Genomic DNA, 27,228 nt, shown 5'->3' with positions numbered 1-27,228 from the left:
GAATTTGTTCAAAGGGAGTCTGCCCTTGGTTTCCTATGAGGCGAGCTTCCTAATCCAACACTCAGACTTCACCATGCTGGCTCTCATTCAGTTATATCAGTTCTTCTTACGTTGTTCAATACAATGGACCTATTTTCCCAGGGCCAGGGACCATATTTAGACATATTGTCTAAAGTTATTTCTTTCCTTCCTGCGAACTCTCCATGGACCGATAGCTAATGGCTTGTGGACCAATATGGATCCATTGACCATTTAGATGTAACGGTTGAGGTTCACTTTGCAGCCCATCACGTCTGTTACAACCCACAGAAACTATTCAGTCATTGGGCTGGAAAGCAATGTCCTTTTGTAGGATAAAGGACCTGACTGAAGGTTAGTTGATAATAAGACTCTAATGGTAAGTTCTTCCTTTTAAAATTACTGTGCTTCAAGGAGTGTGGAGAATTTAAGGGAGTATAGGAGTGGAGTGTGGAATTTGCTTGTGTTTGCAGCTAGGGAAAAAAGGTGTGGGATGGATGGTGGAGGCAGTTGAGAAAAGGAAGCTGACCTAAATGGTGAGAATATTTAGGTTGACAAAATGGGCTGTGTTAAGGAGGGAGCTGTTCTGAGATGTGTAAATCTTTTGGATGGCAAGTGGTGGCATGGAAAGGAAGAAGGTTTTGATGGTGGAGGCTTGCATAGATGGTGGAAGACGGGTTTGGTATCTGGTGATATTGATATTTTTGGTGGGGCAGAATTTGAAAATTATATTCAGATTGGGGTGTGTCTTTTAGTAATTAACAATCTCCTGCTGAAAAAAGTGCCTGGAAAACATGCCATTTGACTGAACTAGGACTCTGGATCGCTAGGTGCTCTGAGGTGGGTAACCTTAGTTGGGATAGACTGGTTATATCATTACAGATTTCTTTTCCCAAGCTTGGGGCCATCCCTTCCTAATAGGAAAAAGAAACTGATGCTGTGACAATTGAGAGAGGCTTTACGAGGCACAAGTCATCATTGATCTTCCAGCTGTGACCAGTTGGTAGCCATAAAATGGGCAGGATCTTCAAACATAAGATTTTGAAATTGAAGATACTTTGTAATAGACCTACTAATATTTTATTTGTCTACATTACATGATATTTTTTTACCACCACACTATTTTATTATCAAAGAGTCACTACAGATAATGGTCCCTTGCCGGAAGGACAAGACAAAAGACATTGGAATACAGTTGGTTGCTAGCAATATCATTTGGATGGTGTTTTAAAAAGTGACTGTACAAAAGATGTCTGAGCTGAGGAACTCTGAGGACTATATTTCTCTATTTTAGACTTAAAAGAGAGCTGTCAGCTCTCCCTACAGTGCTCTTTTTATATCCCGGGACTCTTTTTTTTTTTTTAGGAAGAATTTCAGCCTGCCATTTCAAACAGTGAGTTGGCAGGTGAGTTTCCCTATGAGTGCACCTGTAGGCTAGGTGATGAGGAAACATGGTCTAAGTCTCAGAGTTTGCTTCAGAGGTCTATTCTATTTCACTTGAATGTGGCTCTGAGGCATTTAATAAAACCACTCTCAGATGACGTTTGGCTCCAACTCTCACCAGCCAGCCACCATAGACAACGTGAAGAATGCTGAGAATCCTAGTCCAACATAGATTACAGCTTATCCACCCATTCTAACATCATAGTGAGTGTCTGCTCAGACGTTAGCTCCACTGAATTCCCCAGGGATTACTCTGCAGTAAATGGGCATACTATCTCAGCCTAAATAATTTCTAATGTTTTTGTATCCTTGGATTGTTTGAAGGCATTTGGAATAAACTGCCGTAAGTTGACGGTGGCGGACGAAACACTGATTCGGGTGTTACAAATTTAGTTCAACAGTTATCTGGATTGAGAAAATGAAGAGACTAGGGTGGAAGACATTTCTTGAATGATGTAAAGTGTGAGGAAAATTCAACTCAAATGCAATTAATTTTTAAAAGATTGCAGCCACTGTGAACCCTCCTTTTCAAAAAAGTCTTATGACCTTGACATGGTACTGACTTCACTGAAGTGATCATATCTCATTTTAGTAAACTGAGATGTGGATTATATTTTTTGGCTGTACATGCAACTGCTCAGCTTGAAATGTAATTAAATCTCTAACCATAGTTGTTTTGTTTCTTCTGAATCAGAAATGTATGAATAGGATATCTCCAACAAGGAAGCTGGGTTGTAAACTAGTTTCAAGTTAGTTTACTGTCCTGGCTTGTTCTGAAGGTTTTAACTGTAATTATCTGGTATGGATGAAATGGGCAATTGTGGCTTAATGTAAACATAAAAAAATTGAGCATAGATATCACAAAGGGAGGTGTGAAAGAGCTGCATGTGGGAACAAAGAGTGTTTCGTATTTTAGTTCAGGGCTTCTTAAACCTTTTCCACTCGCAATCTCTTTCCACCTGAGTAATTTTTAAGTGACCCTGGGTATATAGGTATATAAAACAGGTATAAAATCAAACATTTACTGATAATAAATTGGCATTTGCTAGGCTTGCGGAACAGGCTGATAGCTCCTTTTTATGAAGTACAGCTGAAGCATTTTCTGTAGAGTCCACTGTAAATGCTGCACTATGTTGCTAACAGATTTATTGTTGCCATTTTTTGTGTGACTCCCATCTTGAGTTAAGGGGACCACATTTCGAGTCAGGAACTACAGTTTAAGAAGCAATGGTTGAGTTTATCAAATCGAGATATGATTGTCTGAAATGGCCATTCCAATATCAACAATAAACATCTTTATATGGAAGATTCCTTTATCAGATCTTCTAATAAGTTCCTACATATGTAACCTGGGTCACTATGGGAGGTTTTATAATATAAAGTTTAGACATTCAGCTACTATATACGTATTAAATTCTGCAATTATAATGGGTGTGATGCCTGCTAACTCATATAAGTACATGTATCGGAAAGGTGACTATTCTTTTCATTAATAAGGCTAGTGATATTATATCACTGAAAAGCATTTGTGGCACTGATGTGGTCTTTTTAGATGTGAATTTTTATACATAAAGTTGAAGACTTTGAGGCTGAATTGACATATGTCCACAAAGCTTTTATCTTGTTAGTATCTGTCACTGAAGTAGGCTATTCTCCTCCATTTTTATTGCTTGGAAATAAGAACTGTTTTCATGAAGAACTGGACTCCTAGAATCAAGATTCAATAATTATACCATTGTAACTTTTGACCTCCCAAATCTTTGGGCATTCACTAGACATTGTGGAAGTGCAGTTCCCATCAGCCTTAGCCAACATAGCCAGTGGTGAGGGATAAGAATTTGTGAAAGCTTTCCCATTCAGTCACATGTCTTCCTGCTTTAGTATACTTTTCTAAGGAGTCCAAATGATACAGTAATTGCTGCTATTGGTTGCAAATTATTGCAACCAATTATCTAATAATTATTAGATAGTAATTTGCACTGAAGAAATGAATATTGTTGCTAAAACACATTAGAAATACTGTCAGCAGATCTGCTTGCTCTTTATTTCAAGTTAAATACTCCACATTGATTAATTCTATTAAACTAACATTCATATCCTGACAAAGAAAAGTACAATTTGTGAACAGTTAGGCTTTGCTAAAGTAAATGAGAATCAGTCATTATTCTTTTCCATTGGGTTTAGTTAAACTTAGCTGTTGCTAAATTGGTCCCAATTTTTTATTTTTTTCAAATAAAGCATTTACAAGACCCCTTCCCAGTTATGTTGTTCTCATCCACCAATCATTCTGAAAAAAAAAAAAAAGCAAATGCACACTACCCTTGCTCAGGAATGCAGTAATGAGGGACAGATGGCAAAATACGGTCATTTCATGTGAAGTGAAAAAACACTTAACAAGAGGCATATAAAGAATTTTCTTTGCATTTCAGTTTTCAGTGCAGTATTTGCATAGTAATCTCTAATATTTGAACTGTAACTGGTATATAGCCTTCAATTACACGTGTTCCTGTCTTGATTAGTATACAGTATAGTGTTTCAGTTCATGATACAGTCAGGAAATCAATAATAGAAATAGCAAATCCCAAGATAAGACTGAGGTACCATCTGGAGAAAACCAGATCAGTGAATACTGATATTTTTTTCTTAAATACAATCAGCCCCTTGCATTTGCTGGTTTAACTTTTGTGGATTTGGTTATTCACAGATTTGATTACTGTGTTCTCTCTAGGAATCTCTAGATCCTCCAAAGGTATTTATTTATTTACCTTATTTTTAACTTGCTGTTCTCCCAAAATAGGGACTCAATATGACTAACAAGAAATATGACACAACACAAATTAAAATAATGTCATTAAAACATTTCTCAAGGCATTTGTAGATCCTCCATTTCTGACAGAGGTTGACCACAGAGTTGTGCTGGAGGTCCTAAAGACTCCCAGAGAGGTGTTCTCTCAAGTCAATCATAGTGTTTTGAATTTGCAGATTTTTTTTTACTTTCACAAGGCTTCTCCAACCCTAACCCTAGTGAATGTAGAGGCCAGAGTAACATGTGAGAGCTCAGCTTTATAGCTTTGTCGAACCATAATTGGATCCAGTTCAGCAGGTGACTAAGAGTCTAACTATATTAGCATGCAAAGGTATCTGAGAAAACGAAATAGCATAAGCTTTCATAAGCTTTCGCAGACAGCAAAGGTATCTTAAGGTGGTTCTACATAGACACTATAATCCAGTTTGAAGTGGATTAAAACAAACTGGTTTTGCTGTCCAGCATCTATGCAAACATCTCAGGAACCGATTCGAGGCTAGAGCGGTGGCTGCAGTATTCACTGATTGCAGATTGGAGAGAGCTGTTGCCAATTTTTTTTTTGAATCAGTCTGCTGAAATGCCGATATGTATATCTATGTCTGTTTGGGGTCAGCCCAGTTTTGAGCCCTGCACAGGGTGTATTCTGATCGGTTGCACGCATTATCTGGTTTGGTCTGGACTTTCTGGTGAATTTTTAAATAGGTTATTTCTGGGTTGATCCATCAGCTAAAGGGGTATATGTTTTGTGGACAACCTGTCCTTGATCTGGCTTCGAACTGCATTACAATGTCTATGTAGAACCACTCAAAGAGAATGAAATTGAGCTGGCATAAATTTGGGTCATGATTGTCATGTAGGAAAAGTGTTGGATCTGGCATAATACAGCTCCTCTTTCACATTGTCCTTTTCCTGCCTTCTTTTGGACTCTTCTGGCAGCATATCTTAGCCAGCAGGGTTGTTCTGTTGGCAGTTTGTGTTGTCAGCAGATCTCTGGAGTTCAGCTGGTAGAATGGCTTTAATGCCAACAGAATAAATTATTGTGCCTAATAATAAATCTCTGCACCTGAACATCTTTGAATAAGTACGTAGTTCACTGTATTCTGTCGCACATTACATACATTTAAATTGAAATAATTAGCAGGCTGCTTTGTAAAAATGACTTTAGTTTTCCATTGTCAAATTAAGCAGCCAAAGGCAGCATATTCATGAATGGGTTTTATGCCATTTTGGCTAAAGCAATTTACTTTAAATTTAGGAATGGAGAGCCGAAAAAGCCTTTTAAGCAAAATAGGTCATATTTAGCTTCTACTTTTTAGCTTTAGTTTTGGCTGACTAGTGCAAAATGTGTACTGCCACAATGATTTTGGTAACATTTTAACTCAAAAATAGTGACTTTTCATCACATGTTGTAAAATAGAATGGGTTGGATAATTGGCTTATTACAGCAACCCTTTCCAAAAAATTACATTGCTTGTGGGATATGGAAACCAATGGTTTTAATCTCTGGACATTTTCTGACTGAGCTCTCTCTTGATCCATTTAAACTGAAAACAATTTCAAAGCAAAGCATTATCCTCCTATGTAGATCTTTCCTGGATTTGAAGATAGCTGAATTTTGCTACAACTGGGGAAACTCCAGCATGAGGGAGTAATGGACTGGGTCTTAAATCATAGAGGTGTTCTACACCCAACATAATCCTAATTTGGCCATTAGGAGGAGCAGCCTCTGCCTGCATTGAGATCCCTCAGTACCATATTAATTGACAATAGCATAACATTGAGATAAAATATAAGCCTTTGACATGTCACCTTTCCTCTCCTACATGATTTTAATAACTTTGTCTGATAAAAAGGCCAGTTATTTTTCATGAGCAATCCAAGGTGCTAGTTTAAAACTGAAGCTCTGCCTCCAGTCTTTTGTTTATTGGTTATTTTCCGTGGTTCAGTTCATCCATGAGGGGGGATGCCAGAGTCTGGATGGATTTGTACTGCTTGTAGGTACAAGACTTTAACAGTGTTGGCACAGTACTTATGGAATTCCTATCTAGAAATACTCATCAAATTAACTTGTTCATGGTCTACTGAAGATTAGTCAAGGTCTTTAATGATATTGGCGGACTATCATTTTGTTTTTGCATAGGACAATAGTCTTCAAAGAGGGGGACATTTACATGCTTAGTTATACTTAAGTATAAATATACAATAGTATTTTTGTACCCTCGTATTATGAAAGAATAAGTTCATGGGTGATAAGGGGGAGGTGGCGGGATTGGGGAAAAATATTGGTATTTTGATTGTGGAACATCAAGATTGAATGTCTCTGTGTGTGTACGTATATATATATATATATATATATATATATATATATATCCCACAATAAAATTTTTAAAAAATCTTTCCAAGCCCAAGGTTTACCGTTAACCCTGATACACTTCACTTCTGAGTTTCTATCAGGCTGAACTTTCTGTTACAATTGATATAATATTTGAACCCATGTTTTGCATATTCTGATTATATATATTTAGACTACTTTTTTGTATTTATAAAATAAATAGATTGCTTAAAAAATAGATTGTGTGCCTTTGGCACAGATGGCTCTTTTATTTTTGTACAGTGCCATGTACTGTACATCAATGTGCAATTGCAACAACAACATGATAAAATTATACTAAGGAGCAGAGAAAGATGACAGGTTTTCAGCTTGACCTTGACATTCCAAATTTAGCATCATCCTTATGCTTATTTATAATGTGCAATTCTATTCCTTCTCACATCATTTGGTTCTCTCAGTCTCTCTCTCTCCCCCCCCCCTTCTATACTCTCAGTTATTGTACTCTCTTTTAAAAATAGAATAAAACCATTGGATGGTGGTAGTGATATTGTCTAGTTTACATCAAGGCATTATACTATTCTGGGTTGTGATGATCTATCACAGTGATTCCCAATCTTTCTTAGACCAGGGACCACTTTGACCAGAGACTACCCTCCAACATTAGTACCAAAAGGGTTATGGAAAAGGTTTTGGTCAACTTTAGATTTGGTTTGGTTATTTGGGGTGCTGAATCAGAAAATTGCATTGGATAGATCACATCAGCTCTAGTTTCTGATACAGAACGCATGCCATCCAGTAGTCGCCATCTGCTTGTCCACAGAAAACTATATTTAATAATCTAAAGCTGATGTGGTCTATCCAATGCAATTGTCAGTTCTGTGGAACGGAGCGGAAAATAAATAAATAAATAAAGAGGAAGGAGGTTCGCGGACCAGATTTTTGTTCTCGTGGCCCACTACTGGGCTGCGGCCCACAGGTTGGGACCACTGATCTACCACGTTGCTATGAAACATACATATCTCTAAATGCTGTTTGTACTGTAGCCAGGGATGAGGGGAGCTGCAGTACAGCAATATCTAGAAGGTCCACATGTCCTCCATCTCTGGCTGCATTGACACTGTAGAATTAATGTAGTTTGACACCACTTTAACAGTTACTTGGTAAGATGCCAGCATTCTTTGGCAAAGAGGGTTAAATACCTTGTAAAACTACAGATCCCATGATACCATAGTATTGAGCCATGGCTTTTAAAGTGTTGTAAAACGGCATTATTTCTACAATATAGAAGTGCCCTCTGACCTACCTAAATAGAGCTTACCTGTTTCTTTGTCTTCTTGATATTGTGGGTGATAATGTTTTTTGTATTCTGGGTGAGGTTTCAATTTGTATTTAATTTTTGAAATAAAAACAGGGGGAAAGGCAGATTATAAATGTTAAAATAAGTATTCATGTCTGCATAAAAATAAGTCCTATTATGGGGCTTCTGAAAACGTTTGAAAGAATGAACTGTGAAGTCTTTCATTCTGCTTTGTTTGAAGCAAGTAAGCCTGTTCCATTAACCTGCCTGAGTGGTAGACCACATGTAAACCATATGCAAGGTTCTCAGAGAGTAAGGGCGTAAAGTATAAACATACGCAGGGTTGGGCTGCTGTTTCAGAGAGAAGTCATGAAGTGCAAATTTCTGTTCTGAATTAAGCTTTTGGAGCCTTGCCAAGAAAGAACCTTTCCTTGTAAGGAACAGTCAGAATAGCTTCAGTAGTCTATTAGTTGGGAGATCTCTGTAAACGTGGCTACAGGTCACAGTCCAGACAGAGCTTTTTTTGGATGCAGGAGCCTTTTCTTCACTCTGCAAGACTGTCCCATAAGGACCCTTGAATGGAAGATGTTGCAGAACCTGATAATAGTAGTTGTAGTAGTAGTGAAGAAATATAGGCTACAGGTAAAAGTCTTTTTGGAGTACACAAAGTCCTCGGCTGCGTAATGGAGAGCTACATAGGGGCTACCATCCTGGTACTTTGCTTGTACTATGGGGATGGGGGATATGTGACATTTGGACATTTAGTTAGCTTTTCCCAGCAGGTAGTAGCCAGTGAAACAGAACAAGCAAGGTAATATAATATTGGTATGGCATCATTGCCTCGCCTCACTATACATTATCAGGGTGACAAGAGGCTGTGGGGAATGGATGTTGACAGCCTACATTCCTGTTGTTGTCGACCGCACTTTAGGGGATCGGGCCCTTTAGGAGAGACCCGACCCGGTCCTGAGGGAACGGACCTTGGCGAAGCCAAAAGGAGAATATAAGCCGCAATACAACCTGAAGCCTGAAATGAAGAAGGTCCGCCAAAGATGAAGGAAAATCCGCCAAGGAGTTTTTATTGAGCAATTCAGCTGAAAAGGACGCTAATAGCGATCATTCAATCTACTAGCGTAACATATGTTTCAAATAAAGCCATATTTATACAATGTTTCGGTCTGACAGCCCTTTGAATTTCCCGCCCCGCTTCCCCGCCCATCTGATCGTGGATAGGCTGGGAGGTTGAACGAGGCGGGCTTTCGTTTCCCGCCTTGCTCTGCTGGCCCAATGGGGAGCCGCTTTTTGTCCCCCCTCGGGCCAATCAGAGAGGAGGAGGCGGGAGCTATTGAAACAATGAGGTGACAGGACAGGAAATATCAGATTAATTCTGGCCCAGCCGATTTCTAAAGGAATTAATGGCACCCATCAAGGATGTCCGGGGTCCTGTCACGTTCACAAGTCTTTAGATATGTCTTGGGGGTGTCAGACGGGAAGTAAAGAAGGGTGGTGATGAGCCGTCATTGACGGGCTCCACAGGAGGTGCCCTGGCCTGGGATATGACAATGTTTGCCTTGGGGCCGAGTCACCTTTAGGAATCTGGTGGCTCAAGCCCTATATTGTCCATGCGATCGGAATGAGATTGGATTAAACGGTGGCAGATTATCCTTTTGTTTTTGGGAAGGGAGGTCTGGGTCATAGGGCTAGAGTTCACGTTGGGGTCATAATATTTCCCATTTGATTTCATGATTTGACAATTATATGGGATAGAATGAAAATTAAAATAAAGTTGGAACATAAACCCTGCTGGGAAAATACATATTTTCCGGGGATCCCAAAGAGTACAAATACATATAGGCAGGTAGATAGATTTCAAGGAAATAAAGGAGAATCCATAAAGGTGGGTGACATTGCATAAAGGGGAATCATGAATGATATAAACAATAGAAAACATTTGATACAACATCTGGGGAGAAGTGGAGTTCTGGCAGCATGATTTCACAATTCATGAAGTTAGCCCAATGGTTAGAAGTTCATACAACAGCGAGTCATGAGAGTGTCCAAGTACATAGAATATGAAAATTCATGGATACATGAGGAAAAAGAGTTCATCTGTGATGGGAGGAATTCGTAGAGATGGCATGGGGAAAGGGGCACATGTGGGTAGCAGTCTTTGGAAGTATAGGATTTCATAAGTCCAGGGGTAGGTCTGGGGAAGAGTGTTCTTCTCCTTCATAAAATCATGAAAGTATGAGTGACATGTGGAGGGCACCCGTCTGGGCACCCCCTGGCAGCTGTAGAGAGGGTAAGGGTTCTTGGAGAACTATGTTTCCCCAGCGAGAGAGCGATCCCCCCCCATCCCCAGTTCACAGAAAGGGGCTAGGGATCTCTTAAAACCATTCCGCGGGCCGCGGGGAGAGGAAAGTCCGGGATAAGGCAGCAGTTTGGCTTGAAAGGAGCCGTCGGTCCCGTTTGACAGTCAGCTGTTGAGGTGCCGAAAACTGGACCGATTCTGGTTCCGCTGGTTGTCTTCGAGTCAGGAGCCTTAGAAAGGGTTAGGTCTAAAAGAGGAGCGTTCTAGGGGTAATTTTGATAGAGATATGAGCCAATTTATATCGTCCGCCATGTTAATCTATGGCGGAGAACCTCAGCCGGAGTTAAAGGGACGCGAGAGAGAGAGAAATTGCAGGCAAAGGAAGGAGTCAGAAAAAGATACAAAATAACCAGATAGAGAGTGTTATTGTTAAAATAAATGCTACTTTTATTGGGGGATTTTGTTACATAGTTCAGGGAAGGGGAAAGTGAAATAAAAAAAGATCTCTTAATAATAGTCTGCTGCGGTCCCGTTCCGTTCCTTTGGTGAGCAATCCACGGAACTCTCCGCTGCGTTTTCAAATCAATTTGAAAGCTGGGGTGACGGTCATCACTGTGGCATTTATTTTGGGCTTCCCAACATTCTTTTGAGCATTTGAAGACATGCTCCCTTTGCTCCCTCTTCCAGCCCTTTCTTGGTTGCTCTAGATTTGAGGCAAACTAGAAGGTTATGTTATCTAGAGCTTGCTAGTGCTATAAAAAGTTGAAAAGATTTTATCTTTTGCTTATCCTGCAGAAAGAAATCCTGATGCAAAAATATGGTTTGTGTGTGTTTGAAGCTGCAGTTGTTGGATGTTAGTTGACTTTGACTTATGGCAAATGGATGAGAGATCCCCAAGACACTCTACCATCAATAACCCTGCTCAAATCTTGCAGACTCGGGGATTATAGCTTCCTTGATTAAGTCTATCTATCTATATTGTGGGTTTCCTTATTTATTACTGCTTTCTACCTTTCCAAGAATTATTGCCTGTTTTAACAGATCATGTCTTCTCATGATAACATTGTAGTATAAAAGTCTCAATTTGATCATTTTGGCTTCTAGTGAGATATCAGGCCTGATTTGGTCTAGGACCCATTTATTATTTTTAGCAGTCCTTAGCATCTGATGAACTTACCTCCAGCCCCACATTTCAAATGAGTTGATTTTCTTTCGGACAGTTTTCTTCACTGTCCAGCTCTCACAAATGAAATACTGTGACATGGACACTCCCTTCTTTAGTATTCAGTGCTACATCTTTGCACTTCAGGCTCTTGTTTAGTTCCTTCATAGCTGGCCTTTCAAGTTTCAGCCTTTTCCTGATTTCTTGGCCCAGCCTCCATTCTGATAAATAAGTGAGGCTTGTTACAGGAAATCAATGTCTTCATCATTTCACTCTAAAGGAAATAATCTGTAGTCATTATTTTTGTTTTTCTTAATATTCCACTATAAATCTGCTTTTGCACATTCTTCCTTGACATTTTTTCAGGAATCATTCCAAGACTTCTATTAATTTCTGCTAGTAGTATGGTGTCACCTGTATATCTTAAATTGATGCTCCTTCCTTCAATTTTCATGTTTTCATCCTCTGAGTCTAAGCGTGCTTTAGTATGATATGTTCAGCATGCAACTTAAACAGATTTTTTTGTGTCAGGAGTGACTTGAGAAACTGCAAGTCATTTCTGGTGTGAGAGAATTGGCTGTCTGCAAGGACGCTGCCTAGGGGATGCCCGGATGTTTGATGTTTTACCATCCTTGGGGAGGTTTTTTTCATGTCCCCACATGGGGACCTGGAGCTGACAGAGGAAGCTCACCTGCTCTCCTCGGATTCGAACCGCTGACCTATCGATCAGCAGTCCTGCCGACACAAGGGTTTGACCCACTGTGTCACCAGTGGCTCTATAACTTAAACAGATAAGGTGAGAAAATGCAGCCTTGACTGATCCTTTTGCCAATTGGAAACTATTCTGTTTCTCTATATTCTGTTCTAACCGTAGTGAGACTGTATTTCCTATGCTGGGGAGCTAGATCTTATTTCTATTTCCTTATTTCTATTTCCTTTATTCTGAACACACATGCTTAGCACACTTACCCCTGTTGACTATCGGTGGTCATTTGCAGATCATTGTTCAGGCAGTCCACAAGTTACAGCCCACTTACATATGACTCAGAGTTAAGACCGGGGATGAGACAAGTAGAACTGAGAGGAAATCTACCCCTAAGAAGCGAAATTCACCCTTGTAAGAATCATCATGGGGAAAAGATGTCTCTACTGAAGCTTCATCACCAATTCTTGTTTCCACGACAGCTCAAAATGTTCAAAATCCAGTTGTCTTAGGCACAGAAAATGAGGTGAAATCTTCTGAACAGGGACACAGACAGCAAAACAAATGTCACAGGTGTGTTAACCCTTCCCTATGCTATCCAAAACCTTAAAAATATTTTAGCTGGAGTTACACTAAAAATTTACCTGTTCTGACTTACATACAAATTGAGCTTAAGAATAGACCTACAGGTCCTATCTTGTTCATAACTTGGGACTGCATTTAATGTGTCACTAAAATATGAGAAGGCCCAAAGAAACAATGTCAAGGATTCCCCCCCACAAAAAAGTAAGGATAATCAAGAATCCACTTTTCTTATTTTAGAAGAATAAATAAAACATGTTAACAAGGAGTTTTATATTGCTACCTAGCCTACAATTGGACTAGAGCAGGGACACAGAGAAGAGGAACTGGTTATGCACAAGGGGAAAGCAGAGGCAGGATTCATATGAAAAACCTAAGGCTCTGCCTGCGGACTGCCGGTATTTCTTAATAAAACAGTAGCTGGTGGCGCAGCAGGTTAAACCACTGAGCTGCGGAACTTGCTGACCAAAAGGTCGGTTGTTTGAATCCTGGGAACAGAGTGTGCTCCCGCTGTTAGCCCCTGCTTCTGCCAACCTAGTAGTTTGAAAACATGGAAATGTGTGTAGATCAATAGGTACCGTTCCAGCGGAAAGGTAACGGTGCTCCATGCAGTCATGCTGGCCATATGACCTTGGAGGTGTCTACAGACAGCGCCAGCTCTTCGGCTTATAAATGAAGATGAGCACCAACCTCCAAAGTTGGACATAACTAGATTTAATGTCAGGGGAAAACCTTTACCTTTACCTAGCCTTTAGTGCCTTGCTATTGTGAGATATACCTGTTGCCCCCCTCCACATCCCCAGTCTGCAAACCTCAACAGTAGATGGAGCTGTTTTTACCAGCAGTGTGAGCTTGGAAACATTTCAACTAGTGATGCATTAGTTTTGGAGTAGGAGCATTACCAAAATAAAAAGTTGCTTGCTTTTGGTAGCATGATCACTTGAATGAAAAAGAGGCAAACTGACTCCACTTTAACTGCCATGGTTCAGTGCTATGGAATCAAAGGAGTTTTAGTTTTACAAGGACTTTTACCTTCTCCCAGTGTGTTGGTGCCTCACCAAACTACAACTCCCATTATTCCATAAAACTAAGCCATGGCAATTAAAGTGGTGTCAAAGTGCATTATTTCTACAGTGTAGAACCCTAGATCTCAGCTTCACAGCACTTGACACCTTTCCAGAAACATGTATAATTGTCTTTCTCCAAAGGAAGCACGAATTGTAGGGAAAAAGATGCATTACTTGATAACAGCTAAACATACAGACTGGACTAGGATGTGGATTCTATGGCATGTATGTCTTGTTTTTTTTAAAATATTATATAGCCCTGGATGTGGCATTTTCTAGGTGTAAAATACATAGAAATTGAGAGAAGAAACGTGTGCATCAGTGAGAAAATAACAGCTGATAGCAAGGTAAAGATTATAGTTGCAGGTTATTCCAGTGTCTTTGACCTGTGTTGGCAGCGGGCATTAGAATGGAAGTTACTATCATGTCATTGCAGTTTTGCTTCCCAATCCATCATAAAGGAGCTCGTTATGTGTCCACTGTGACAGTTGTTCAGAGGTATCTTGGGCCTTTCCATTTGGGACACAAGGCGTGGCTTACGTATTTATTACGCATATGGTCTTTTTCTCTGACAATAGCTGCTATGTGCAGCCTTCTGTAGAGATTTATGTGCGCTCATGGCGGGCATAATCTGGCTGGGACAGCTGTGTTTGGTCTGTTCAAAGAATAATGGTTCACATTAACTATGGTTTACAATGTTAATTCTTTGAAAGCTGGCCATATGAACGTTTCTTGAATGGGCTTCAAATTAATTTTAACACCAGCTGTCCGGGTGGCTCAGAGAACGGCAAACTGAAGCTTCCTCCTTAAGGCCAGCTTTCATGATGTCTGGGTTAAGGGGCCAAATGCCAACTGTTTGCTGATTTTTGCTGTAGACTATTTGGGAGTCCCTTGGACACTACTGCTTCCTATCAGAAATTGGAGCAGGGCTTGGAAATAACTAGGTACACTACAATGTTGAGGTTTCCTTTTTGCATTAACTGGGGCATAACAGAGTTGTGTTACAAATACAACACAGTAAGGGATGACTCTATCCCTTTTGTAGTGTATATATGGCCCCATTATTGGCTGTATCACAGGCCTGCAACATTGTAATCTGCTTTTAATTAAACTAAAATGTTTAGTTGCTTTGAAATAATGAGATAGCAAAGAGTTAACTTTTCATTAAATTTTGGAGGGTTATGCTTTCGAGCTGCATGGATTATTTTTGTAAAAGTAATTGTACAAGCCTTGAGACTGAGCCACTGTTAGAGCCTAGTTGGTGTGTGCATGTGTGGCCCCCTCTACACTGCCATGTAATGTTTTGAAGCTGCATTATGTAGCCAGTGTAGACTCATATAATGCACTTTCACTGCATTGAACTGTGTTGTATGGGTACACTGAGCATATAATGGTTAAGAAAAAGGAAGAAAGAGCACAGCTCTTGCCCCGAAGTTTTCAGTTTCCGAAAGGGAAAGGGGATGTTTAAATTTTAAAGAGGTTAATCAGATACTGATGCATGGTAAAACTGTGATGAAACTGATTGCCTGTAAGAGCTGTCTTTCAATAACATTTTATCAACTTGTCATGTAGAGTTGTCTTGTATTAACCTTCTTTGGTGATGAAATTTCTCTGTTTGTTGCTCTTCTTTTGGGTCTATGTTTTTAATAATCAATGAGAAGTATTCTTGCTGACTGAGAAGTAAAGGTACTAAATTTCCTCTCGCCATTGTAACTATTGTCATATAATACTTTTTAATTTTTATTCGTGTTTTAATATACATTTCTTTGGATTGTATTTTGAAATACTATTAGAAATTTGGGGAGCAGAGTTCTTATTTGGACATGCAGTCCACCATGCTGACATAAATTATTTAACAATTGCTCCCTTGCTGTGAGGAACACTGTGAAATGTAGTACATGGAAAGGGATCTCTACTGAAGAATTCTTAGACTACAATCTGCACAGTTCTTGGGGACACACATGCACAGAGTGCATCTACACTATAGAACAGTGGTTCCCAACCTTTGGGCCTCCTTAACTGCCATGACTCTGTGCTGTGGAATCATGAGAGCTATAGCTTTACACTATCTTTTCTGCCAAATATTGCTGGTGCCTCACCAAACTAAAAACCATTTGATTCATAGTATTGCACCATGGAAGTTCAAAGGGGTGTCAAACTGCATTCATTCTAGTGCAAGTCCATCTCCATTTCTTTTTAGCACCACTAGCTGTTAGATCAGTGGTTCTCAACGTGTGGGTCCCCAGAAGTTTTGGCCTTCAACTCCCAGAAATCCTAACAGCTGGTAAACTGGCCAGGATTTTTGGAAGTTGTAGACCAAAACACCTGGGGACACACAGGTTGAGAACCACTGTGTTAGACCATTCCTGTGCTCAGAGTGTTATTCATTTATATATGTACTAGCTTTGCCCGGCCATGCGTTGCTGTGGCTTATGAGAATCCTTTGTTGGCCAGGTGGAGTAGCAGTGAATAGCCTTGCAGTCTCAAAGCCTGGCTGTTTTTTGGAGTAGCTGGAGCTTTTTGTTGTATGAACGTAGAGGCATGGATGAGGGGTTGTGCTGCCAAGTTTAGTGTTTCTGGGATGTGTAGTTTTGTTGTTTTGTCCTAGGCCGAAATTTCATTACCCTTTTATATATATAGATATGTATGTGTGTGAATACACACACACACACACATTCATATATTAAATTAGAGCAATGAAGGGTGGTATTTAACATTATTTGTAATGTTATAATTTATAAATAATGTGAAGTAAATGCACTACCCTTCATTACTCAGTTTTGCAAAGAGCAAGTCTTCCAAAAGGGTTTGAAATGAATGAAAATGGAAAACAAAAGTTCAGTTATCTTTAAACTATGAAGTAAAATAGTAGATGAAACAGAAGAAATGGCCATAAAATATTTACCACTGACAGGTTTTCAAATGCACATGTGGACATTTGATCTAGCCATGGTTTCTTTACATCCCTTTTGGATTATTTTAAACAGGCTGCCCATGAAGAGTGTACAGATAATTAAAGCTAATACAAAAAGCTGAAGCCTGAGTGTTAATTGGGACAGTTATAGGGACCATGAAACTGCCCCTGCAACAAACAAAGTTCTACTGGCTGCCAAATTGTTCTGGGCAAAATTTCTACTTCTGTGAGCCAGATCTGAGTAGTACTATTACTGGGGTGGTGCAGGAATTGAAAGAAATGAAACAATAACCAAATCAGCCCAATCTTGTTATTATTCAAGATGAGGCGGCTCAGTATTGCTACTTTAATTTTTTTCCCTCGAAATTCAACAGGTGTAGCTTCATTAATACCTAAATATAGGTTGAGCAGCACTTTGTCTGGAATTCCAAAATCTAGGTTGAGTGTTCCTCATCCAAAAGGCTTTAAACTGGAAGTGTTTTGGATTTTGGAAGATTTTTATTTGCATACATACATAATGAGGTAATTGGGAAGTGGGACCCAAGTCTAAACATGACATTAATTTATGTTTCATGTATACTTTATACTCATAGCTTGAAGGTAATTTTAGATGCAATATCTATATCTACATAAGTCAAAGTATGTATGTTCGTTTATCTTTCTGTTTGTACCACAAAGGCAGTTGCTAGGTGAAGGAGCCCTTTTGTTATGTCACTGGAAAAAAACGTGGCATGTGTATGAGGAGAAAGGAAGAAGACCGAAAGAGAGCAATGTTGCTGACGTAATGAGAAACCTCAGTCTATGGAAAATATATATTTTTTGAAGAGATACGTTGTGTCCCCATAGATTTCATTATTACAATTTATGATCATGTCTGTATCTCATATAAGGGGCTGGTTTAACCATTGGTTTACTAGTAAAAGTGAATTGCGAAGTGTTGCGAAATGATGCATGTCTAAAAAGTGTGTCACCAATGTGAAATGTTTGGAAAGCTCTGATCTGGGTGGCACTCCAATGTGACTCCACTGAAAGCTGACCATAGTCATGGAGGAACCATAGAGCTGGAAGAGACCTCATGGGCCATCCAGTCCAATCCCATTCTGCCAAGAAGCAGGAAAATTGCATTCAAAGCATCCCCGACAGATGGCTGCCCAGCCTCCAAAGAAGGAGCCTCCACCACACTCCAGGCCAGAGAGTTTCACTGCTTAACAGCTCTCTCTCACAAGAAGTTATTCCTAATGTTCAGGTGGAATCTCCTTTCCTGAAGTTTGAAGCCATTGTTCCGCGTCCTAGGGATTCCTACAGAGGACACTTTGATACACACCTGTTGGTCTTCCAGTACAATTCTATGCTCCACTTCAGGAGGATGTTTACCATACACTGGAAGGATCTAGAGATTCCTAGAGAGATGTCACTTCATGTAAACAAATTGCCATTTTAAAATTTGCGGTTTTTTACTTTCATGGGGGCCCTGTGCCCCTAACCACAGCAAATGTGTGTGCAAATGCAGGTGTTTCAGAATCTGAAACACTTCTGGTCCCAAACATTTTCATCCACCTGTACCTTAAAGGCACAGATCCCATTGATCTTGGGAGCTAACCAGGGTCAGCCCTGGTTAGGACTTGGATGGGGGACTGGCAGTTCAGGGTGGCTTGGAGGCACATGCGCCCCTCCCCCCCAGCTTCATTAAACCCCTGAGCAATTTGTATATTTTAAATTGTATGCTAATGCTTTTATGTTAAACCACTTCGAGTCTCCTTTGAGAGATAAAGCAGGGTATAAAATAAATAAATAAATAAATAAATATAATACTACTACAGTAGAGTCTCGTTTATCCAACGTAAACGGGCCGACAGAATGTTGGATAAGTGAATATGTTGGATAATGAGAGATTAAGAAAAAGCCTATTAAAAATCAAATTAGGTTATGATTTTACAAATTAAGCACCAAAACATCATGTTATACAATAAATTTGACAGAAAAAGTAGTTTAGTACGCAGTAATGCTATGTAGTAATGACTGTATTTATGAATTTAGCACCGAAATATCACGATGTAATAATAATAATAATAAAACTTTATTTATACCCCGCCACCATCTCCCCAACGGGGACTCGGGGCGGCTTACATGGGGCCATGCCCAGGACAATACAATATAGCAAAATATAAAAACAACATATCATAATACAGTTAAACAATACAATAAATAATCATGTACAGTACAACACATAATAAAAAAGCAATATAACAGGGCGGGCCACATGAACACTCAGTTAAAACTTGGGGTGAGAAAAAGATAAGAATAAAAACCACGGGGAACAGGGACATAAGATAGATGTATTGAAAACATTGACTACAAAAATGCATTGGATAATCCAGAACATTGGATAAGTGAATGTTGGATAAGTGAGACTCTACTGTAATAATGGCCAATAAATTTGGAGTACTGAAGCAAACTTGAATTCATAGTTATGACCTGATTTGCCAAAACAGTATTACCAGACAAGAAATATATTTAAAAATTGTTGAAAATAGCAACCTTCTATAAGCCTCCTATACTAGTTGTTATGTATATAATTGTGATTACTTAGAAGAATGGTGATGCAGCTACACTGTACAATCAATGCAGCTGGATACCACATTAACTGCCGCGGCTAAATGCTATAGATCAGTGGTTCTCAACCGGTAAACTGGCTGGGATTTCTGGGAGTTGTAGGCCAAAACACCTGGAGACCCACAGGTTGAGAACCACTGCTATAGATAGAATCATGGGAGTTGGGTTGCTGTGAGCTTTCCAGGCTGTATGGCCATGTTCTAGAAGCATTCTCTCCTGACGTTTCGCACACATCAATAGCAGGCATCCTCAGAGGTTGTGAGGTATATTGGAAACTAAGTAAGTGGGGTTTATATATCTGTGGAAAGTCCTGGAGAAATAGCTCTTGTCTGTTTGAGGCAAATGTGAATGTTGCAATTGGCCACTTTGGTTAGCATTGCAGCTTCAAAGCCTGGCTATTTCCTGCCTGGGGGATTCCTTTGTTGGGAGGTGTTAGCTGGCCGTGATTGTTTCTTGTCTGGAGTTCCCGTCTTCTGAGAGTTGTTCTTTAATTACCTGGCTTTGAAGCTGCCAGGCCACTCAATACTAATAACGCTGGCCAATTGCAACATTCACACTTGCCTCGGGCCGAGAAGAGTTCTTTCTCCCACCCTTCGTCAGTTACGAGAGGAGGCGGGGGATGGAGGCGGGCAGGACCAGGACTCCCACTACTACTCCGTCCGAACGTCACTTCCTGCCTCGGTGTTTACTTCCTGGTGCGAGCCTCCCGCACGGGCGGAGGGAGAGCGGTTGGGTCCCCTGCCTGTCCTGCCGCGACTCACCGGCCCCGCGCTTCCCCTCCTTCTCCTCTCCTGTTGCAGGTCTACCCGGAGCCGCGCACCGAGGCCGAGTGCCTGAGCAACATCCGCGAGTTCCTGCGCGCCTGCGGAGCCACCCTGCGCCTGGAGGTGAGTGAGGGGCATGCCCGGGTGCACGCGTTACCTACCTGCCCGCACGTCGGGCACGCCTGGCGGCAAGGCATGGGCGTGAGGCGGCGTCCTCACTGGGCCAGGAACTGGGCCTGGACTCCATGCTGTCGGAAGTCTGGTGGCAGGCATGGGCCAACTTGGGCCCTCCAGGTGTTTTGGACTCCAACTCCCACCATTCCTGACAGCCTCGGGCCCTTTCCTTTTCCCCTCAGCCGCTAAAGCCTGGAGGACCAAAGTTTGCCATGTCTGACTTAAACTCATGTCAAACTACACCTCCCAGGATTCCAGTGGTGCCAAACCGCATTGATTCTGCAGTGGAGATGCACCCTTGGTCTTCATTGTGGGAATGCGCTGGGCAGGCCTCTCAGCCTCAGAGGGAAGCTTCTCTTCTGAACACAACTTACCAAGAAAACTCAATGTTTGGGTTGCCAACCATATTTCCTAAGTGGCCTCAACACAGTTTTGTGTTTTGAGTCTTCCAAGGAACCACAAGAGCACAGAAAACTTCAGGCAAGTCACCCTCTCTCAGCCTCAGACACAGGTTGTGATCAGAGTGTTGACAAAGGCTTTCATGTCCAAAATCACTGGGTTGTTGTGAGTTTTCTGGGCTGTATGGCCATGTAGATTAAGATCTTCTGGGGAGGTCCTGTTCTTGGCCCCACCGGCCTCACAGGTGCGACTGGTAGGGACGAGGGTAAGGGCCTTCTCAGTGGTGGCCCCATGGCTGTCGTACTCCCTCCCGAGTGAGATCGGCCCCCTCCTTCCAGACCTTTAGGAGACAGCTAAAGAGCTGGCTGTGGAACCAGGCGTTCGGCCCATCATAGGAATATTTAAAGTTAAAGCAGGAATCCCCAGATGGCGTAGTGGACTAAGTGACTTGAAGGTTGGGTTGCTGACCTGAAAGCTGCCAGGTTCGAATCCCACCTGGGGAGAGTGCGGATGAGCTCCCTCTATCAGTTCCAGCTCCATGCGGGGACATGAGAGAAGCCTCCCACAAGGATGGTAAAAACATCAAAACATCTGGCCGTCCCCTGTGCAGCGTCCTTGCAGACAGCCAATTCTCTCACCCCAGAAGCGACTCAAGTTGCTCCTGACACGAAAAAAAAAAGTTAAAGTGAATGTTGAAAGTGCTTTCAAACTCAGGACTGTTTACAGACAATGGCTATGTCTTTGTGTGATATATGATGTTATTTTATGTGATGTGTTTAATAATGTTTAATGTTTTATTAGGGGAAGGTCAACTTTGATATTTTATACTCTTTTTTATCAAGGGCATTGAATTGTTGCCAATACTGTGAACCACCCTGAGTCCCCTTCGGGGTTGAGAAGGGTGATATATAAATACCACAAATAAATAAATAAATAAATAAATAAAATGTTCCAGAAGCAGTCATAGAATCATAGAGTTGGAAGAGACCTCATGGGCCATCCAGTCCAACCCCCTGCCAAGAAGCAGGAAAATTGCATTCAAAGCACCCCTGACAGATGGCCATCCAGCCTCTGCTTAAAAGCCCCCCAAAGAAGGAGCCTTCACCACACTCCAGGACAGAGAGTTCCACTGCTGAACAGCTCTCACAGTGAGGAAATTCTTCTTTCCTGACATTTCACCTGCATCTATGGCAGGCATCTCAGAGGCTGTGAGGTCTGTTGGAAACTAGGCAAGTGAGATTTATATATCTGTGGAATGTTCAGTTGTTCCCTTAATGTATGGTAGGAAAGCTGATGAAGAAACACAATAAAGGAACATGAAAAGCACTGCAGACTAACTCAACCAGAGAAGTCAGCTATAGCAGAGCACTTGATGAACTAACCTGGACACAGCATATTATTTGAGAACACAGAAATGCTGGACCACTCCAACAACCACGACATCAGATTACACAGAGAAGCCATTTAAACCCATAAACATGTGGACAATCTCAACAGAAAGGAGGAAACCATGAAAATGAACAACAGTTAGAAAATGAACAGCCTGGCTACCAGTATTAAAAACACTAAAATCAGGACAGTAAATAAAAGAATATTCAGAAAAAGAGGAATTCCAGACATGAACCAATCAGGGCCAGCTAACACCTCCCAGCAAAGGATTCCCCCAGGCAATAAGCAGCTGGGCCTTGAAGCTGAAAGGCCATTCAATGCTAATCAAGGTGGCCAGTTGAAGCAGTCATACCTGTCCCAAACAGACAAGAGTTCTTTCTCCCACCCTGAACATTCCACACATATATAAATCCTACTAAAGTACTTTCCAGTATCTTTCAAAATACAGTGCTCTGTTTCTCTGCAAATCACAATTCTCTGTTAATCCACAAATTGCAAATGAATATTTACAGAGCAGTGTTATAGAACACTCTCTCTATGTGTGGGAGGATTTGGAATTAAACTAGTGCCTCTTAGAATCATAGAGTTGGAAAAGACCACAAGGGCCATCCAGTCCAACCACCTGCCCTGCAGGAACACACAGTCAAAGCACTCATGGACATTCAGCCTCTGCTTAAAAAGCTCTTTAGAAGGAAACTCCACCACATGCCGAGGCAGCATATTCTCTTGCCAAACAGCTCTAACCATCAGGGTGCTTAATGTGTCCTGGTGGCTATCAATAAGGCCAGGATAGAAAGTGAGGTGTGAGTGACTCTTGGCTTCTCCCAGGAAATGTAGCTTGTGTTCGTTCCAGGGCTGGTGTAGTTCTTAGCCTTTTGTGGGCACATGTGGGTGAGTGAGTGAGTGAGGAGGGTTTTTTGGAACCTGTGGCCAGAATCCTGTTGGTAGTCAGTGCTAGCAGTTCTCCATTTCCTATGGCTGTTTGATGGAACGGAAAGGAAAAGAAGATAAATATTTTTAATGTCTTATTTCTTTCATGGTTGCTGCACCTGCTGTCTTTTTCCTTAGTTTGGGGACCCCCTGGTCTTTGTGCTATGTATATTCTGTGTATTGTAACACATGATGTTACCCTTACTAATAGAGTAAGTGTGCCCTCACTTTTCGCGGGGGTTAGGTTCCAGGCCTGCCCATGAAAAGTGAAAAACCGCGAAGTAGCGGCACTCTATTTATTTTAATAAATATACCCCCTCCCTCCCTCCCTTCCTCCTTCTTTTCCTCTTTTAATGTACTGTACTATATTTCTTGTTGTTCCTGAGGCAATGAGGGGCAGGCAGGGCCTACTGGCGCTGCTTGCAGGCGGCTGAGGAGGAAGCACGTGCCGGGTCACGTGCCTCAAACTGAGTACTTTTGTGCCTGTGAGGGGACGGCGGGCCGGATGGGAAAATCCGCGAAATAGCGAATCTGCGGAACCCGAACCACAAATTAGCAAGGGAGCACTGTATTCTCAAATCCATCGTAGGCAGCTGAATTTTACCAACATGCATATTGGTATATAACTATATACCACTTAGGAATATAAAACACTGACCTGTACATTGAATTAAAACTATTTGGAGTTTATTTTGGTTCATTTTGGATTCTTCACAACTTCTTTGTTGTTTCTTCTTTTAACAAAGTAAACGTGATCCAAGTCATTATTTCTTTAACAGAAGATTTGGTAGCATAGGAAGATATAACATGCAAATAATAGAAACAGGTTCCTATTCCACAAAAAGAAGTTGAACATGTTTCAGCAGACTTTTATTTTAATTAACAATATGCATATGCTAAATGAAACAACCAGTTCAGGTAAACTGAACATCTCTGTAAGGAGGGATGACTTTTTTGTTTCACTAGTCTCCACTTTTCTTAAAATTTTCATTTTGGTGGACAAGCATAGATCTATGTTTTTGTGACATACTGCGTGTAGATACTGAAACAGGCTTATCATATTTTCTCCCTTTCTTTCTGTTTTCATGTGCTCAGTAGGAGATTCTGAAGACAGGTGCCGTTTACTTTGCCTGCTGTAGGCAGACGCACACGGGTCTAGTAGGCTCAGCTAGAGTGAAATCCTGCTCTTTTCCAGTATAGTGGATTGGTTCATTGCATTATTTAATACAGAGAGAGTACTGCAACTTAACAAGAAAAGTCTGAGTTTCTCCAACTGTCCCTCACCACCCACCCAATGCTGATGCTGCTAAAAAAGTTTTAGCTATATTGTGGATGAAGAAGAATGGGGGACGGGCAGGTGTGAAAAGAGTTTAGTAAAAATGAGCGTCTCTGCTAGATACTTTCTTAACTGTGGTATGCTGTCGTAATTACAGTTGGCTCTCCAATTTGCTGGGCTAAGGGCATAAGACCACCTCAAAAGTGAACATCTCTCAAGAAATCTACACCGTGGATGACCCATTAACTAACATCCAAAGATGGCTTGAAAAAATAGATGAATTTGGGAAAGTATCAGGTTTTAAAATTAACAAAGAAAAATCGAAGATCTTAATGAAAAATATATCCAAAGACAAAAAGGAGAAACTAAAAGAAGTTACCAGCTTAGAAGTAACCAATAAAATAAAATAAATAAAATAAAGTATTTAGGCATTTACATCACAGCCAAAAACTCGCAGCTGTTACATGAAAACTACAAAAATAAATGGAAAGACATTAAGAAAAGTCTGTCGAATTGGTCCCACTTAAAACTGTCATTATTAGGAAGAATAGCTGCGGTAAAAACAAATATCCTCTCCAAAATGCTGTATACCTTCCAAAATCTACCAATAGTCAGAAAGTCGCAGTTATTCAAAGAATGGAACAAAGACATAACAAAATTTATATGGAAAAACAAAAAACCAAGGATAAGCTTTACTAACCTGACTGATGATAGGCGCAGAGGGGGCCTGGGACTAACTAATTTAGAATAATATTTTGAAGCTTGTGGTTTAGACTGGATCAGAGATTGGACATTCCTCAAAAATAAAAAATATTAATACTAGAAGGCCATTACCTAAGGGCAGGCTGGCATGCGTACCTATGGTACGGCAGAAAAAGTATTGAGAAAAATTTCGGTAATCATTTTATACGTTTAGCTTTACTTAAGATCTGGGAGAAATATAAAAAAGGATTCTACAGTAAGACACCACTTTGGATTTCACCCTTAGAATCCTGCCATAGAAGAGAACTGGGATGGAATGTATGGCTGACATACAAGGACATACTGACAAAAGAAAACAGGGTACTATGCATGAAAACTCAGAAAGAATTAGGCATTCAGTTTGACAACATATCACGGTTCCAATACCATCAGATGCAAGAATATTACAAAAAAGACAAAAAAGTTGGCTTTGCAGCAGAAACAACACCTTGGGACAAGATAATGAAAGAAGGACAGACAACAGTCACCAAGATTTATAAAACATTGCTTGAATGGAACACAGAGAAAGAAACTGTTAAAGAGTGTGTGACAAAGTGGGCAAAGAACATTGGCAGAACAATAACCTTAGAAGAATGGGAATCAATTTGGAAGAGGAAAATAAATTACACTTATTCATACGATTTGAAAGAAAACTGGATTAAGATGATGCATCAGTAGTACATGACTCCACATAAACCGGCAAAATTTAAACGGTAAATGTTGGAAATTTGAAGGAACTTTCCATCATTTGTGGTGGTCATGTGATAAAGCCAGACTGTACTGGAAGGGAATCCATCAACTAAACCAAAAAATACTAAAAACAAAAATACCCCTAAAACCAAAATATTTTTTGTTAGGAATAACGAACATGGACTGGAATCTGAATAAAGACAAGCTTTCTACCTACATCACAACAACAGCAAGAATTATCTATGTAAGAGTATGGAGGCAGAAACAAAACCAACAAAAGAGGAGTGGATTGAAAAGATGCTGGACATCATGGACATGGATCAACTGACCTCCCTGATAGCTAAATCACAGGGCAAGGTTAGAAAAAGAACTGACTGATCCCCCTTTAAAGAATGGATGAAAGAAAAGAAGTTAAAGATTCTAATCTGAAAGAGTGTGAGAAGATTGAAGCATTTACAGAAAAGTAAACAATGACATGAGAAACATAGACATTCAAACATGAGATGAGCTGATCCCCCACTATAAAGAAGAAAGGAAGTACTTTTTTCCTTTTTCTTCCCCCCCTCACTTTCCTTTTTTCTTCTTCTAGTTTCGCCCAGTGTGAAGCTTTTTACCTGCCCCATTTGAAAACCCCTTCAATAAAAATTATTTTTAAAAATTTCTAAGATTTCCAACACAACTCTATATTCAAGGCCCTCCAGAAGGTCCAAGAGTTTCTTAGAGAGCAAGTTTTAATCAAATCTGCAAATAATAAAAACTGCTAAAGCCGAACTTGCAAATGTGGAAGGCCAACTGTAATACTTCTGTAATGACAACAGGACAGATATTTCCTGTGTGTATATAATTCTTTTATTAGAACCATATCTTTTCCCATTCTTTTGGCAGTGACACCTATTTGCTGAGTCATAGCCAATGACTCATGATGAACTCCTCTGACTCCCTCCTTCCCTTACACAGCTGTTTGACATAGCATTTTGCCTTGAGCACCTTAAGTTTCCATTAGGTTCATGACTCTTTAATAGATCTCAGAGCTACAACACTTGTAAATTTTTAGAAAATTCTCTCAATTTTAGTAAGTTTTACAATTTAATAATTTTTCATAAATTATGCTTGATTAGAACATAGTAGTCTGATATTGCTTACTTGATCCATTATCCCAGAACTGGGGTGTGTGTATATCTCTCTGAAAGTTACCATTGGCCAGAATATTATGGAAAGATAGAAAATAGATTAGAACAATATCTGTAGCTCTTTGAACCCTGAATTATACCTTCTATGCTTCATAGAATGATAACTTTCGTTCTTTCAAACTTGTTGAAGCAAGCTTATGGACAACAGTAGTAACATGAGCCAATTGAACCTCTTATATTGTTTGCATAAGTCTAGAATCCCATGGATCTTTAGGGGAAATACAAATATGATTTTTAAAAATATAATTATTTTAATTCTGTTGAAGGGAGTAATGTGGATTGCTCTCCTGCCTGTTAAATAATTGTTTCTGTGTTTAAAGCGAAATGACTGATTCTGGGCATAAGCAATATTTAATTTAATATGCTGAGAGGGAAGTGCTGTTTGAAGACATATTGTAGGTTGTTTGCCATCTTGTTGGCATCTTGT

General features: G+C 40.3%; 1 protein-coding gene across 4 annotated transcripts in view; it reads left to right on the top strand.

The window, feature by feature from the left end:
* The window catches only part of arhgef7 (Rho guanine nucleotide exchange factor 7), a 147,913-nt gene that overhangs the window by 5,855 nt on the left and 114,830 nt on the right, over positions 1 to 27,228 (top strand). For 3 of the 4 annotated variants that reach the window (XM_062975448.1, XM_008107000.3, XM_008107004.3), the window contains one exon: positions 20,049 to 20,135. The exons of the other annotated variant lie outside the window; for it this stretch is intronic. In XM_062975448.1, coding sequence (XP_062831518.1) covers positions 20,049 to 20,135 — 87 coding nt within the window. The remainder of the gene's footprint in view (positions 1 to 20,048; positions 20,136 to 27,228) is intronic. 4 annotated transcript variants of the gene reach the window in all.

The sequence above is a fragment of the Anolis carolinensis genome, chromosome 3 (genome assembly GCF_035594765.1).
Source record: "Anolis carolinensis isolate JA03-04 chromosome 3, rAnoCar3.1.pri, whole genome shotgun sequence".
In the NCBI taxonomy this organism is placed as follows: Eukaryota; Metazoa; Chordata; class Lepidosauria; order Squamata; family Dactyloidae; genus Anolis; species Anolis carolinensis.
Note: the sequence above shows the minus strand (reverse complement) of the source record. Positions and strands in the feature narration are given on the sequence as shown.